The 16,873-nt window shown below is 48.6% G+C and overlaps 1 protein-coding gene across 4 annotated transcripts; it reads right to left on the bottom strand.

Moving 5' to 3' along the window:
• Positions 1-5,631: 5,631 nt before the first annotated feature.
• SERPINH1 (serpin family H member 1) lies at positions 5,632-16,089 on the bottom strand. Of its 4 annotated transcripts, none has more exons than XM_065581767.1 (6): positions 16,005-16,089; positions 15,482-15,659; positions 10,614-11,227; positions 9,839-9,937; positions 9,151-9,383; positions 5,632-8,395 (listed from the first exon to the last, which is right to left on the bottom strand). In XM_065581767.1, exons 1-6 carry the CDS (start codon positions 16,072-16,074, stop codon positions 8,093-8,095), a joined length of 1,497 nt encoding a protein of 498 aa, XP_065437839.1. In that variant the 5' UTR covers positions 16,075-16,089; the 3' UTR covers positions 5,632-8,092. The 4 variants fall into 4 exon arrangements, with proteins under 4 accessions (XP_065437839.1, XP_005290577.1, XP_042706436.1 ...); XM_005290520.4 differs by lacking the exon at positions 16,005-16,089 and adding an exon at positions 13,150-13,193 and having other exon boundaries at positions 15,482-15,737; XM_042850502.2 differs by lacking the exon at positions 16,005-16,089 and adding an exon at positions 13,039-13,193 and having other exon boundaries at positions 15,482-15,660.
• Between the last annotated feature and the right edge of the window lie 784 nt (positions 16,090-16,873).

Raw genomic sequence — 16,873 nt, 5'->3', positions numbered from 1 at the left:
AGTTCGGTGTTGAATCCTGAGGTGCAAAAGTTTCATAACCTCTTAGGAGTTGAAAGTGGTTCTACGTGACACTGGAAAGAGCTTTTTTTTTTTTCATTTGGATTTGCAGTAAAATATGAATTGACACGTGTTGATGTGATTTCCCTGATAAGAGAATTTCGGAGCACTAAGATTAAGGAACCCAGGAGCGGTGCTAGTGTGTACAAGAGACTGGCAAAGTGACTTACCAGACTGTCATTTTCAAGAAACTTAAAAGGAATTAAGCACTAAGAGAATTTCATTGGTGTTTACTCAGCATACATTATTGTATGCCGGGTCTAAGTCTTTGCATTAGATTGCTCTGGGAATTCAGCAAGTTAGGAGGTATGAATTCCTCCCATTTAAACCTGACTCTTCTTGTATGGTAAAGACCACTGTTTCTGAACTGGCAGGGGGTTGAAGAACAAAAGGCAATTGGGCCATGAAGCATTAAATCTTATTGCAAGTGGAAGAAAAGAATCTTGCTCCCCCACTTCAACACCATCCTTACCCATAAAGGTCCATGTTTCTTTTGTCAACCTCTTCAAGCACATGCAAATTACATAGGTGTATCATTGATGATGTGTTTACTCTTTCATGGTAAATGGAAGGATTGTGAAAATGTCTTTGAATAAGAGGCCATGGCTGAGAGAGACTGCACTAGCCAGCGTTTCTCAAATGTGGCCACCGAAGGCTTTTCTTGTAGCCACAGATTCCTGGGTGATTATTTGGGGGGTAGGGGAGCAGCGGCCCTTTCTCTGGGACCACCAGCAGGGGTTGGGTCCTTCCCCCACCCCCTCGAACCACAAATGACAGAGGATCAGGCAGCCAGGGTGAGATTCCCCACCTTCCCGGGGGTGGTGGGGCTTGGGCTTCTGGCTTCCACCCTAGAGTGGTGGGTGGCAGGCTCTGGGCTCTGGCCCCAGCCCTGTGGTGGCAGGTGCCAGCCTTGATCTCACCACGCCTCCGTTGCCCTGGCCTCAGTGCCTCCCTACCCATTTCCCCATCCAGGGCTTACTTTGTTTCTCCGCGTGCTGCGTCTGAGTAAATTTGCTGTGAAAAGTGATATTTGTATGTTAATACCACTTTTCACTGCCTCCCAGCTAGCTAGCAAGTCTGCTTCTGTTAATATCGCTTTTCATAAGCATACAAATACCACTTTTCACAGCAGCAGACTTCGTAGCCAGCAAGTCTAATTAATTAAAAAACAAAAAAACCCAACCAAAACGAAACAACAAAAGACAAGAACATGCAAAGCACCTTATTTGTGTTTCTATTCGGTGTAGGTCCAGGAAAGAATAGAGACAACTGTGTATTATTTTTACTGCGTTTGCAAAAAACCCTGTGTAAATAAATATAAATTTACAATGATTTGGACATGTTTTTTCTAAAGTTAAGTATTTAAGGAAAAATTGTCAGTGGCCACCAGCAAGAATTAGTGGCCGCACTCAAACCACACACAAATTTGTGAGAACCCCTGCACTAGGCAAACAATTACAGGGCAGCACTGCTACTGCCCCCTGTGAGCATTGGAGAATCCGCTCTTGGGTTGTCAGTCGGGCATGTCTCAAACTCATTTGGTATAGTGGAGTATACTGAAGAAAAGTGATACTTAAAATAGCTTCTGCTACATTATGCGAGGCTGTTCAACTCTCTTAAATATATTTGAGCCTAAGCTTTCGTGGGCTATAGCCCACTTCTTCGGATGCTGTAGCCCACGAAAGCTTATGCTCAAATAAATGTATTAGTCTAAGGTGCCACAAGTTCTCCTGTTCTTTTTGCGGATACAGACTAAGACGGCTGCTACTCTGAAACCTGTCTTAAATATAATATCCAGGCCGATATAAGAGCCTCTAGCAAAGTAGCATAGCTTACACTCTTCTATACATTTGCACCACTATGGAAGCTATAAGAATCAGTCAGTTCAGTAACGGGTTTTTAACCATGAATTCCACATACTGTCTTTGCTAACTTCATTTGTTAGACTGAAAAGTGTGTATCCGTTCCTAACACTGGGTTTAGTGCATCAGGCTGCCTACAGTGTTTTGGTTTACAGTTTCCTACAGTGGAAATAAATAATGGAACGCTGCATTATACATTTTTTATAGGTGCTCTGAATCTGATCTCATTTAGGTGCCTCTTAATCACTATCTTGCTGTGATAAAATGAGAAATACTGAAATGTGCAAGTTCTCCCAATGTTACGCAGGGCAGATGGGTTGGAACATTAGCACTCTCCTTGAGCCTTGTTCTTTTACAAAAAAATACTGTAGACAGAAGTGTTGCGCAATCAAAAGAGGAAAAGAGAGTGGTTAATGGGATTGCACTAGTAACCTGTAACTGGTCCATATGCTTAAAAAAAAACCCATGTGCTACAGCCATGCAGGGGAAGTCCCAGGCAGATGTCATGGATGAGGGAAGTAAGGAATACTTGATTAGCCTGCCCTAGCACCCTTCCCATTATTGCCCTGTGCTGCAAAAACAAACTTTCTTAAAAAGACATGGTAAACCAGGGGTTCTCAAATTGGGGGTTGAGACCCCTCAGGGGGTCACAAGGTTATTACATGGGGGGGTTGCCAGCTGTCAACCTCCACCCAAAATCCCCCTTTGCCTCCAGCATTTATAATGGTGTTTTAATATAGAAAAAAGTGTTTTTCATTTATAAGGGGGGTCGCACTCAGAGACTTGCTATGTGAAAGGGGTGACTAGTAAAAGTTTAAGAGCCACTATGGTAAACTCTTGCTAAAAGGAAAAAACCCTTTGTGGCCAGGAGGTGGCAGTAGAGCAGTTGGTCTACTTTTTAGGCCAGAAGGGACATTTTGCATGACCCGTATAATGCAACCTGGGCATCTCACCCAGTTACTCTTGTAAATTTATTAGTCTCAATCCTGCTTGCTAGAGTTATGCTAATAAAAATATTAAAGTTTCAGAACCACAGAATACTTAAATTTGCCAATAATTTTAGAGCAATTCTTGTCATCTTAACAAGTCTGCTTTCACCCCTAGCCAGAGCCCTCATCCCCTGCACCCAACCCTCTGCCCCAGCCCTGAGCCCTCTCCTGCAAGTTGAACCCCCCAGTCCCACTCCAGAGTCTGCACCCCCAGCCAGAGCCTGCACCCCCCCCGTACCCCAGCCCTGAGTCCCCTCCCACACTCCAAACCCCTCACCCATACCCTCACTACATTAATTTTGTTATATGCACCAATGTGAAGGTGGAGTGTGTTACATCACTTCCATAGTGGTGCGCACAACAAAATTCATTCCCCACATGGGTGGGAAAAATTAGTGGGAACACTGGCTACCAGGGTTTTTCCTGCAGTCACAACACTCTCCTGGGCAGAGATGGGGGAGGGGGCAAAGCTGTGGCCCTTCCCTGCAGTGCCCAGGTGCTCTGGCAGTGGGCATCACCCTCCCCAGTCTCTTCTCCCCCCTTCAGCCGAGACTCTGGCACTGGGCTTCACCCTTGCCCCCTCCCTTCAGCACCCCCAACTTCAGCCTTGGGGCTCTGACAGTGGACTCTGGTCTTCAGCTTCCTGAGGTGGTGGGGATCTGGGCTTCAGCCCTTCCCCCCTGCCCCCCCAGCTGTGGGGCTCCCACTCTGGGCTTCAGGAAGGCCAGCCTGCCTGGGTGCTGTGGTCAAGAGGCAAGGAGCAGTGTAGGTGTGGGGAGTGAGGCTGCAGCTTGGGGCAATGGGGGTGGGGAGTGGCAGTGGTGGGCTGGGGTAGGCAGTGGGAGCCAGAGGTGATAGGTGAGGGGCTGGGGGAGGAGCCAGGGGCCCCAAACACAATTACATTTTTATTATTGAGTCTGCAAAAGAGAAAAAACCCACATCAATAAATTACAATGATTTGGACATGTATATGTGCATATTTAATTAAGTTAATAATTTTAGGAAAATTTGTCAGAGTTTGTGGCCACAGTCTGAGGCCACCAAAATTTTTGTTGTGAGAACCCCTGAACTAAATTGTTGGCTTAGACTAAATACCAGCATAGGAATGCTGGGCAGGGCTGTGAAAATAACACACCCCTGACTGACACAACCTGTAGGGTACATGCAGCTATGCTGATGGAAGAGTGCTTCTTTCAGCATAGCTAACATTTATTGGAGTGGTGTATTCCCGCCGCAACAGAAAACACCCTTGTCAGCCTAGGCTGCGTCTGGACTACAGGACTTTACCTAAGATCTGAGACTAGAACTTCAAATAGAAAATAAGACACATTTGTAACTGTGTGGGTGATTATTTGTATTACTGTGGTATCCACTGGAACTGGTCAGCACATGGGGGAGGGGTGGTAAATTCTTCATCAGTTTGAGTCTTTCTATCAAGACTGGGAGTCTTTCTAAAAGGCCTGTTTCAGTTTGGCATCAGTTGTAGGGCTAGAGGCAGGAATTGCTGAGAGTGAGCCGTGGTCTGTTATGCAGATCATCTGGCTAGATTGGCAATAATGGTCCTTTATGGCCTTAAAATCTATTAAGCTGCCTGTGATGTGCAGAAAGTTCCTGATGACATATGAGTCTGAAAGAGCCCAGTTTAACTTTAAGATCCTAGGCTGAGTTTTTAGGGCTGGGAGTAGAAAGAGCTCGTTGTAATTTGTGACTGGTTGAGCCAAGAAACACCAAACCCTTTGGTATTGTCTTACAGCTACTTTTAAGATTAGCCTGCCCTGCTCCTTTCCTCCTCCAGTACGTGGGGTATCCTCCTCCTGTCATCTCCATGCTATTTTCCCTGCTGTTCCTAAGAAGAGCTCTGTATATGCTCAACAGCCTGTCCCTCTGACCAGAAGTTGGTCCAATAAAAGATATTCCCTCACCTACCTTGATTCTCTCAGACCTGCCTGTCATTTAAATTCTTCCTCAGAACACAAAGCCAAGCAGGTTCAGCCACCGAGGAAAGAGCTGTGGCTAAAATCTGTGCTAGTCACGCAGGGTGCGAGCATAGTCCAGTGGTTAAAGTAGAGGTGTGAACCAATGAGACATCTTGCCTTGTTTGCATAGGTCTTTTACTGGAATGAAAGGCACCACGGGGCCCTGTTCACCTAACGCTGCCCATTGTTTCAGTTGGAACTGAGGGTGCTTTGAGCATGTGGCAGGTGTTACCAGCTAATGGGGTCAAGCAGAGGATGGAGGCATCAGGGGGTCTATTCCTGGCTTTACCATATTTTCTTCGCAACTGTGGGCAAGTTGCTTGTAGTTTTTTTTTTTTGTTTTTTTTTTTTTTAAGCCTGCCTTTTCTCCAGCCACACACTGAGGGTCAAGGCACTGACCTGGAGCTTCCGTTAGCTTCAGTAGAAGCTGTGAGCATTCAGAAAATCTGGAAAGCAGATGACTAACCACTCTGTGCTGTTTCCCTGTGTCAGAGGGGTGCAGAGGCTAAATGAATGTTCATAAAGTGCTGCTCTGATTGTTGGGCGAATACTATACTGAATTACAAGACAAATAATAAACCCAGGTTAAATTTAAGTGGACAGGGCAGAAACTTGTCAGCCAAGCTTCAGCACCTGAATGAGGTTTTGCAGATAAACCCCTTGAAACCAATTGCTTATGGCCACTGCCAGATTCAAACAATCCAGGCCTTTATGATCACAAACCGCACCTCCCAACAAATGCCAAGATTAATTGAAAAAGTTTTATTGCAAAATTATACAACTCAGTTTTGTGGTACAAGAATTCAAAACAGGAAAAAAAAAAGCAGACACTTCCATTCACATGATGCAAATTGACACTCTCCCAGTGTTCTCCACACTCCCACCGACCCCATCCTGTATAAATGTGCAACAGACATGGGTTTCAGTGCACAGATTTGCAGTGTGCATGCTCAGGCAATATTTTGTGCACTCTGATACATGCCTGTGCGCCTCCCCCTCCCCTCCATTAGCGATGATTGTCAGCACTTTAACCGGAGGTGTTAAGGGCAGCATTGCCCTCTGGGCTGACCTGGATGCGATTTTGGCACATATACTTTACTGTACTTTTGTAACTTCATCTACTAAGAGACAAGATCAGGTTAAATTTTGGCCCCCAGAGTTAGATATATAAACAAAATTCAAATCAACTTAAACTATTGTGGAAGTCAATTTACCAAGTACACCTCTGTCAGCCTCTGAAATCCAGATGCTGCAGGATTGGGCTTGTACTTGAGAACTTGAAAGTGAAACAGATTAGAAAGTAACTGTAACCAGTCCAGTTTCACTGTCCAGCCTGATTGCAATCGGCATCAGTGACACAGAAAGTAGATTAAACTGAAAAACAATTATCTAACCCTTTGTTCTACAGTTTTGCCGTGACATTGTGTGTGTAAGCAGCATTAAACACATACTTAGGAATTTGTAGGATCAGGACCATTAATTTTTTTAAATACAAGCTTCAACCTGATAATGTCCCTTGGGGGAACATTCACTTTGATTCATCAACTCTAGGCTGGAGTTGGATCATGAGACTTGCCACTTCTCACACATAAATACATAGGGTAACACTTGTATGTATAGCTATGTGCCTTATGCAGGTCAGCCACTGGGGAGTGAATCCCTCTTGGGAAGATGATTGTGTAGAAAGGGTCATTAGGAAGCCAGGCTATGGAAAATCTAAAGTCTTTCTATTTTAGGAAAAGGAAATGAAGGGCCTGAGACAGTTCCCATAGAGAGGTGTCAGTGGGCATCTTCCCCTTGGGAGATGGTTCGGGCTCTAGCTTTCTAGTTGCAGAGAGAACCTTCACAATGTAAACTGTGTTTCTTGCCTAGTCTGTCCTGACAGCCTGAAACAAAAGCACCAAGAGACGTGAACTTCCTCCTCTCCAGTCTAAGGGGTTAATGAAACCTTTCGATGGCAGGCCCAGTGCTGGTGAGTTGTCTGCTTGGTAGCTCCCCTGCCCGAAATCCTCTCGATCCACAGAGCAGGTAGAGTACAGTTAGCTGTAGATCAAATCACCCCTCCCCCAGCTGCACCTCACCTCTCTGCTAAAGGGACCACCTGAAAAAGGGTCTTTTAATCTTTATGGCCCATTCTGGCCTTGGCCCCTTTGCTAAGACACCTCAGTGCTGTGTGATTTAAGGCGTTTTTTTTTTTTTAAATAGAGTATTCCCAAAGAAGCAGATTTTTGCAAGATTTCAGCGGTCCATGGGTAAGGGGAGTGGATAGGTTTTTAGTCTATGTTCAACTGGAAGTAGCTGGGGAGATATGACACACATTTCAGAGCATAGCTAAGTGGTTTAGAAGGTACAGGGAAAATTCTACTTGTATCTATGTTTGTATGTGGGCCACAGCATCTGAGCACCTACTTACTTGTATGGCTGTTTGTTACAGTCTGTTTCCCCCTCTAAAGTAACCAAAATGGTTAGACGAACTCCTGGGGGCTCACTTCTCCTCTCCCTTACATTTGCATCTGTCAGGAGTGCCTCTATTGCTGTCAGTCAATGTAAGCGGGAGCTCACTCAAGTCCCTGCCACTCCCTTTAACAAACAAGATACAGGCAGAAGAATTTCAAGGAGGAAACAGATAAAGGGACCAGCCCCCTGGCTTCCAGCTCAGCCAAGAAACGCCCCCAGTGCAAGGAACCAGGGACAATCTATGCGCGGGAGGCAAGCTGTCCCTTAAGCACAAACCTGAAGGAAGCTGTCAGGGAAGAGGGATGGAGAAGCTGTGCTCCATGTGTCTAGAACAAAGGGCACAACAGAGACTGTGATGCAAGTGTGTGGGCTGGTTCCTTTACCATGGCCTCGGCTGACAGTTTGCATCCTGGCAGATGGTGCCATCATGCTTGGCAGAAGGATTTATTCTACTGCAGGAAGAAGGAAGACAGACAGTAACCTAAAATCTCAGCAGATATGCCACTGATTAGGAACAGAATCCCAGTGAACTGGTTCCTCCCATTGTTCCTGGCCCTTTCACCCCTCTCCCTCCCACCTCCCCTATTCCTCCCCCGCATTTTCTTTTGGTGGAATATTCTGGTAGGGTAAAATGTATGCTGGATTTAACATCAAAATACACTCTGGTCCGGCTAGCACCCATCAGTTCGTAGAGAATACAAAAGAACATTTCCCCATTTAAAAAATCCCCACCAAAACCTGAAAATTCAAACTACAATTCATCGCGCATTTTGTCCCCTTTGGGCCTCACTAGCCTGCCAATGAAAAGAATGGAGTTGGTTTTATTGTCCTTGATCACAAAGACAAATGGGTGATCGGCGTAGAAGAGTTTCGGATTCCTCATTTCTTCTCGGCCGTAGATGTCGGCATCAAAGGGGTTCCCCTCGGTGTCCCACTCGAGGGCCGCAGCATGGAAAACGTTGGAAAGGTACAGATCTTTCTTGCCTGAAATCTTGGACAGGTCAGCCTTGTTCTTGTCCATGGCTTCAGTCAAGCCAAGGTCCGCCAAGTGTTTCTATGATGAAAGACAGACAGGTTAGACTCCTAGGGAAGACACTAATGTTGTTCAATCATATGCTCAACCTGCTAGAGTCTGCTCTCAGTAGTGTAAATGCAGAGTAACACCCCTGCGCTCAGGGAATAGGTCTAGCTACCTGGGGGTGTTAACAGTGGGATGTGGCTTCTTGGATCCTGATAAGAACAGGGGAGTTGATGGAGAAATTTTCCTCCCCATTTTGCAAAAGTGTAAACGAGCGGGGTAAAATGACAATACATGGGCTTAAACCCATAAACCCAGAGCCCAACTTAGAGCCATGCAGCTATTTAAGCAGAAGTGTTAGTCTAGGTTTCCACTGAATAACGCAGTTTGTAAGTAATAAGCTTACCGTGTATAGCAAGCCAGCTTGTGTATAACACACCTCTAATTGCCCCATCTCCCTACTTTCAGGGCTGGAGAAGAGATTTCCCAAGTGCAAGGACAGTGAGGATCTGGTTAGAACTACATATGCAAGTCTGATCAAATCTGCCTATTCTGGGCTCCTCAAATGTAGTTCTTATGTCCACTCAGGGAAGCTGCCAAGGCAGAAATCACAGGGTCCTCTCTTCCCTCACCATCCTGGTCTCTTGCAACCTTCCCAATGTTGGCAGAAATTTCTCCGCTCATAAGCAATCATATGTGCCAGCCTGTCACTTCAAAGCAAAAGGTAGGGGAAAGATCCAGGAACCATCCTTAACAGCCAGTCTGGTTTATGGCGTCAAGAGAGAATTTACCTGAAGATCGTGGCTGACTTCCAAGCTGACTTTCGGCAGGGAAACGGCCACGGCTCTCTTCTTCAACTTGCTGATCCAAGTCTTCAGTTGCTCTCTGGTCAGCAGCTTCTCAACTCTCTCCAGTGGCTCCACATGGTTGGGCATGATGAAGATCATGCTGGAGAGTTTGTGAGCGAGAGGCATCTCCATAATCTGAAGTTTCTCAGCCTCATCATCAAAGTAGTTGTACAGACCTTTAAGAAAAGAGTTGCAAGCAGAGGTGATAATGGTGAGCCATGGGAAGCAGATAAAGCTACCTGATTCTGTTGCTAATTTGCCCCAGGTTTTCAGTGGAGTGCAAGCTGGGGACTGTCTAGTTTACCGGCCCAAAAGTAGACAAGTGTGGATGGTGACTGAGAGCTGCTACTATTCAGAGCTCAGTTTGATGCCCCAATTCTAGGTCTCCTATGGAATCTCTTCCTAATGAAGAAGTGTCCAGATCTAAAGCCACCAACAGACATGGCATTCCATTTGCTTATACTAAGATTGAAGCATAAAGCTGCGTAGTTTTGTCTCATCTGAAAGGCTGGTGGGGAAAGAAAAACAGGTGAAAAGTTGACCAACTGGGCTAATATCATCTCTGCTGTAAATCAACAGGATGGATTTAGTCCAGTGGAGCTTGGAGTAGGGAGCATAAGCTAAAACTTACCTGTGCGGTGCATCATGGGAACTCCCACTGTGTAGGAACGGGTCACCATAAAACCACGGTTGTCCACCATCGTGTGATGGAACCTCTCATCCCAGTGAGCTATAAATGGAAGAGGAGGAAAACCCATCAGTTAACAAGAAATGGAAATGGGCTGTGTCATCATGCACAAATTTAACTCCCTAGACTGGTGAGCAGCTAAGAACCCACAATTTGTCCTACTGAAGAGAACATCGATATATCTAGTGCAGTGTCTTGTCTCTGGCTTTATAACAGATACTTTGGAGTTTTAAAAAAAAATCCCATTTTTATTATTGTGCTAACTTGGGGTGAGACTGGGACTAGCAAATTCCTTGCCCTCCCCCCCAGAAAAAACAACCTTCTATCCTGAAGTTTATTTACCATGGCACCAATTTATTTAACATATGTCCTCTTGAAGTTTCAGATGGAGAAACAAAGTCACTTCCACTCCTAAAGTAAGATTTCTGTTGCACGCTCCAATGGCTCCTGTTTTTCAATCCAGTGCATTTCAGCTGTGGGGGAAAGATCCCTCTGTATAAAGCCCTGTAGGACTCTAGCAAACTCTTTGCACCTGTGTCTCCTCTCACTTGCCCCAGTGTGCAACTCCATTGACTTACACCAGTGTAAATGGGAGCTGAATTGGGCCCTTTGTGTCTAGATTAGGAACAGGAGGTGAAGCCTGGTATTGGCTGGAGGGTGCCATCAGCACTTGATCACTCATCTCACTAATTTAGAGCACCCTTGCCATTTAACTTACGTTTGAAGAACATGGCATTCACAATCAGGGCCCCGTCGGTCTTCTCCACGTTTTTGGTGACCTCGGGGAGCTTGCCATCGGTGGTCTGGGATGCCCACTCGTTGATGGATTTCAGGGCGCTCCTCTTGTCCCTGAAATTGATCTTGGAGTGTTCGTAGTTGTAATGCTTCTTGCTGCTCTTCACAAAGTCATCAGCAAAGCTGATGGAGCTAGGGCCATACAAGCGGTTCCCGAGCTTCCAGGTGACATTGCGGGCGGTGGAGTTGCTGACTTCGTTCAGGAGCTCCGACAGCCCGCCATGAACATAGTCATCGTTCAGCTTGTCGGCGCTGAGCAAGGCCTTGGCTTGGGAGGCTGTGGTAGCCTTGCCACCGAGTGACACCAGGCCGAGCGAGGAGGCCACCACCACAGGAGACACGAGGATGTTCTCCATGTTCTTGTCTTTAGCCATCGTGTGGTAGAGGTTGAAGGCGAAAGTTGCACTGCGGTCAGCTAAGGTGGTTGCCTTATCGCTCAGCTTCTTATCTTCCGAGGGCACTGCAGCCGCTAGGGCACAGAGGGCCAGAAGGTTGGTCACCCACATGGCTTCCACTGAATGTGACGCTGCTGTGAACCTGCAAGGCAACGAAAGGTTCAGAATCAGTCAGACCACCTTCCCTCCTAAAGCCGCGTCAGTATCTAGACTAGTCTAAGCTCTGATGCTTCCAATTAACCCCATTCCTAGAATCCAGTGCGGGAAAGCAAAATAGCGTTCATGATGCAATCTGATCTGCATCTGTTGTTTGCTGTCAATTTAATAACTTTAATAGGGTTCCAATTTCCAACCAGGCTTCAGCCCAGCCTCCCTTTTTTGCAGGTGTGAACCTACACCCTCAAAAATTGCCCATGTGATTAACTGCAGAAGTAAATCATACTATGTGGAGAGATAAATGGTAGCTAGTGCTTGAGAGTCCAAATTGCATTCTGAAACAAGGGGCCTGTACATTTTGAACAAAAGCCTGGTCTCTAACCGAGTATTAACTCACTGGTTTGCTTTTGGAACTTTAAAGTGACATGATCAGGCAAGTTGGTTGGTTCAAAGACCCAAGTGATAGGATGGAGATCTTTTCTAGTTCTAGGACAATGGTTCAAATCCAGCTCATGTTAGGAGTGATTGAAAAGCCGTGCTGTTTGGCGGTCCAGTGACCACTGAAGATCACTGCTGTTTGGCGGTCCAGCGGCTACCACAATCAAGGTAGAACACTGCAGGTTGGAATCAGCCACCGCTACAGGCTACAACTCTGTACGGAAGATGAGGGTGGCTGAAACCCACTCCATTTTATGCAAATCAGATTGAGCTCTTTAACCCCAGCAAGCTGCCCACATTTGAAGAAGCAAGTAGTCCCTGGTGTACACCCAAAGGCTGGCTAAGTGCTGCTGCCCCCTGCTGGACTTGTACTTTGAGCTCGAGGGTGCTCCAAAAGGTCTAGAGAGCTCAAAATCTTCCCAAGCAAAGCTACCTGCTTATGTATATTAGGGGTTAAATTCCCTTTCTATGCCTGAGACTCAGGGCCGGCTCTAGGATTTTTGCCGCCCCAAGCAAAAACAATTTTGGCCGCCCCCGTTTTTTCTTATCCCACCCCCGGCCCTGCCTCAACTCTGCCCCTTTCCCAAATCCCCAGCCCTGCCTCCTCCCCCCAGGCTCTCAAGCCTCGGAGGGAGGGAGGGAGGGGGAGAGAGAAGCGGCGCGCGCGCTGCGGCCACTCAGTCTCCCCCTCCCTCCCAGGCTCTCAAACCTGGGAGGGAGGGAGGGAGGGGGAGCAGCGGCATGCGAATCAGCTGTTTTGCGCGCTACAGCGCGCAGTGGCAGCAGCAGCAGCGGAAGTGAGCTAGGGCGGCCGGGGCACATTTTTAGGGGCAGCAAGGGCGGCATTCTGGCGCCGGCCGTGCCGCCCCTAAAAATGTGCCGCCCCAAGCACCAGCTTGTTTTGCTGGTGCCTAGAGCCGGCCCTGCTGAGACTTTTTTGGTTGTATGACGTTATCTTTGTGGTAGCCAAAGACCTAATCTGAATTGTTCAAGCATCGTGCCAAGTGCTGTGATTGAGCTCCATTCTTTAGTCATTCTTCCCCCTGGCTGAGGCTGCTCTGAAGTTCAGTTCCTGGCATGCAGCGGCAACTGGAGTGGCAGCATTAGAGTTAAAGAAAACAGAACAGGAAACAGAGGTGGGCCCAAGGAATTACACACACCAAAGAATGCATTTGTGCACGTAGCCACAAGCAGACATGTTGCAGTTCACAGGATGGAAATTATATAGCCTTAGGGATAGGGTTAATTTACAGCCTAAGATCCCTTCAATAATAAGCCTCGTTGAAAGACTGAAAATGAAAAGCTACCGACTTTAATTTGCCCTGGCTATTCAAAAGAAAGACTATTTAAGACACATACACCAGTTTATAATCTCCCCGTCTGGATGTGGGGCTGGGATTATGCAGTTAGACAGTTTCAAACTTTTTTGTGTTTTTTGTTTTGTTTTTTGTTTTCCTCTTCTAAAGATACCTTGAAACTTTTTCATAGTGAGGTCAACGTTTGCCTTTTTCATTCTGAAAGAAAACAGATACAGAAAGTAGTTCCCTTGAGAATGGTGCCTGGTTTAAAGCACGTGCTAGATCTTTAGGACAGTTCCATTACTTCAGAGAGCAATGAAATCTAGCCACCATCCAGGAGGCCGCTGTGCCCAAACTTTGCCCACAGAAGGGTTGAGTCGACAAATGTCTAGGTCTCCCCAAGGACTATGGAAGTGCACAGTAACAACAGGTCTCAGCCTGTAAGCTCCACTCTGTTCTGAGCAACATCTCCTACTCTTGAATTATGTGAAGGGGTTGTGTTAGTGAGAGAACCGCATTGGCCTGTGTGTTATAATTTAGTGCCGCTCTGATTCTCTAGGAGCTCATGCTTGATAGCTTCCACCCTCACCCTACACTCCCCCGGGTCCCAGTCTGCAATGAGATGCATGCAGGCAGATCCTTGTGCCAGCGTGGCAGGTCTATCTGGAGTGGGAGTCACCTTGCAGGATCAGGGCCGTAGATCCCACACACACACACTAGATCAGAACAAACCGCATGACAAAGTGACTCACACAAACGTAATAAGCAAACGCCGGTCGGGTGTTAGTCGAGATCTTGCACTAAGACAGCTGGAGGCTTTGCATTTTGACACAGAGTTGGTTTTAGTTCACAAAAAGAGAGAACAAAGAGCTGCACCCCTATCCCCAAGGCTGTAGGTTTCAACCCTGCTCTGCGACAGTTCACCCTTTGGCAGGGGGACCCAGGGCTCACGGGGATAGAGGGAGCTGTGGATACTGGTTTAATGCTGGCTCTTGAGTTGGAGAGAGGAGCAGAGGGCTGGCCCCAGGACGCTGCTCCTATTTTATTCCTCCCCCTCAGTTTATTTCACTTTCATTGCTTGGGATACTTAAACCCCGGCCCCTCTGCTCCCCCATGGTCTTGAGGATCTGTGTGAGCATCACTGGCAGCTCCTTCCCATGGCTGTCTCTGGTGTGGGGCAGCCTGGAAGATGGACCCCTCTGGTGTGGGGCAGGAGGGGCTGCTTCCCTCAGATCAGTAGAGCCCAGACCTGTCTCCCCTCAAACTGCAGAAAGGCAGCTGCTGCAGCCACCAAGTTTAATACCCCATGGCCCCAGTCACCCATGAACTGCCCCCACTCCTTTCCTCCCACATCCTCCATAGGGCCCGGGTGGGACATGCAGCCCCTCAGAAATGCTCCATTCCGATCCTCCCCACACCCTACCAATCCCCAGGGATGGGGGAGTCATCCTCCCCTCCAAACTTTCTAGGCTACTGAACAGACTCCCGGTGAGAGCCTCGCATTTCATCCTGACACCAACCCCCCAACCCATTCCCAGTAAGAGATGCCTCTGCTCCTGCTCCCCTTCCACACGGGATTTCCCAGCAACTGGGGGATATTCCATGGGACCCACCCCCCAGGCCAGGGAGAGTCCAGGCATCTCCTCTGCCCCTCCCAAACACACAGCCCCGCCGCAGGGACAATTCCGGGGTGTGTGCCCCCCCGTGCACACATCCCCTGCCACGGGGCCACTCCGGGGTGTCTCCCCCCGTGCACGGACACACACCCCGCCGCAGGGACACTCCGGGGTACACCCCCCCCGCGTGCACACACACCCTGCCACGGGGACACTCCGGGGTATCGCCCCCCCCCCGTGCGCGCACACACACACACCCTGCCCGGGGACACTGCAGGGTATCGCCCCCCGCGTGCACACACACACACACCCTGCCCGGGGACACTGCAGGATATCGCCCCCCGCGTGCACACACACCCTGCCACGGGGACACTGCAGGGTATCGCCCCCCCCCCCCCCCCGTGCACACACACCCTGCCACGGGGACACTGCAGGGTATCGCCCCCCCCCCCCCGTGCACACACACCCTGCCACGGGGACACTGCAGGGTATCGCCCCCCCCCCCTCCCCGTGCACACACACCCTGCCACGGGGACACTGCAGGGTATCGCCCCCCCGTGCACACACACCCTGCCACGGGGACACTGCAGGGTATCGCCCCCCCCGTGCACACACACCCTGCCACGGGGACACTGCAGGGTATCGCCCCCCCCCGTGCACACACACCCTGCCACGGGGACACTGCAGGATATCGCCCCCCGCGTGCACACACACCCTGCCACGGGGACACTCCGGGGTATCGTTCCCCCCCCCATACCAAGGAGATCCATGGGGCGCCCCCGGCATCTTGCTACCGCTCCCCCTACCGCCCTGCCCTCACCCCGGGCACTGCCAGACCAATGCAGCCCGGTGCTTGAACCTCCGTGGGCCCCCTGCGGAGCCCCTCACCTGGCGGGGTCGCTCCTGCACCGCTGGGGCTCGCGTCTGGTCTGGGGGTGCAGAACTGGCCGAGCTGGGGCGCGGGGCCGGCGCGATTTGCAAGAAGCCGCTGAAATCTCCCGGTGTGTGTCCCTCTCTGCAGAGTCCGGCCCGCGGAGGGGGCTATATAACCCGCCCAGAGAAACTTCTAGAAAGTCGGAAAAGTTGCATGTTTAAATGGGAGGTTCCGAGCTCCAAAAAAAAAAGCACTTTGGAGCCTCCCACTGGCAGACTGCCCCCCCCGAGAGCTGCTGCAGGGTCCTACTGCTTGCAGGCTGCAGACTCCTCTGGTGCCGGGGCTGTGAACTGCCAAGCCCAGAGGTGCCGGGGCTCAGGCCTGGCACAAATGAAGCAGCACTAGCTCTTCTCCCCAGGGTACAGGTGGGGAGCTGAAGCGCAGAACATCTAAGGCCCTGAGCCTCAAAGGTATTTAGGCAACTAACTCCTATTGCTTTCTATAGGAGTTGGGCACCTAGCCCAGTAAGTGACTTACGCAAAATGTCTGTGAGGAGCCGGGGCTGGAACTCAGGTGTCCCAAGTTTTAAGATTTGTAGCCCTGCCATTGGACCACCTTTCCACACATCAGCCTTCTCTAAGATGCAGAGAGAGACATGGCTCCTGCACCCCATGGCTTACAAACCACAGCCCCGGTCCTTCAAACAAATAAACCTGTGCATAACTTTATTCACCTGATTCAGAGTAACAGCCGTGTTAGTCTGTATCCGCAAAAAGAAGAACAGGAGTACTTGTGGCACCTTAGAGACTAACAAATTTATTAGAGCATAAGCTTTCGAAGAAGTAGGCTGTAGTCCACGAAAGCTTATGCTCTAATAAATTTGTTAGTCTCTAAGGTGCCACAAGTACTCCTGTTCTTCTTTATTCACCTGAGCCGCCTCAGAGGGCTTAGTGGGGCTACTCGCTTGATAAAGTTACACACGCGCTCAAGAGTGTGAAGGATCAAGGTTTATATAAAGACAAAACAATAGAGTTTATTATTGGTGTAATCCCACTGAAGGCCATGGAGTTACAACAGAGATGAATTTGGATACCGGCTACCAGAAACCATGTTACAAGGAATAGTAAATATAGTATCATCATCAAAACAACTAAATAAAGGCAACAGTTGTCTGAGCAGGACTATTTAGGGCTCATGACAGATCTGATATTCAGGTGTGTCTAGGGTGACCAGACAGCAAATGTGAAAAATCGGGACGGGGATGGAGGGTAATAGGAGCTTATATAAGAAAAAGACCCAAAAATCATGACTGTCCCTATCAAATCAGGACATCTGGTCACCCTAAGTGTGTCGCTGATTTCAAGATGTCTGGTTCGCTCAATGTTCCTGCCATCCACCTGTGTGTC

This window comes from Chrysemys picta, chromosome 1 (assembly GCF_011386835.1).
Source record: "Chrysemys picta bellii isolate R12L10 chromosome 1, ASM1138683v2, whole genome shotgun sequence".
NCBI classification, from domain to species: domain Eukaryota; kingdom Metazoa; phylum Chordata; order Testudines; family Emydidae; genus Chrysemys; species Chrysemys picta.
The sequence above is the reverse complement of the archived record's forward strand: the minus strand, read 5'-3'. Positions and strand labels throughout refer to the sequence as shown.

What these genes read in the sequence shown, in the direction of transcription:
- SERPINH1 (XM_065581767.1), bottom strand. Translation starts at nt 16,074, where the DNA reads ATGGCAGGGCTACAAATCTTAAAACTTGGGACACCTGAGTTCCAGCCC. An exon ending in GAATGCCATGTTCTTCAAAC is followed by an intron (nt 9,938 to 10,613) that starts GTAAGTTAAATG and finishes TTCCATTTATAG; the next exon opens with CTCACTGGGATGAGAGGTTC. An exon ending in TCCCATGATGCACCGCACAG is followed by an intron (nt 9,384 to 9,838) that starts GTAAGTTTTAGC and finishes CTTTTCTTAAAG; the next exon opens with GTCTGTACAACTACTTTGAT.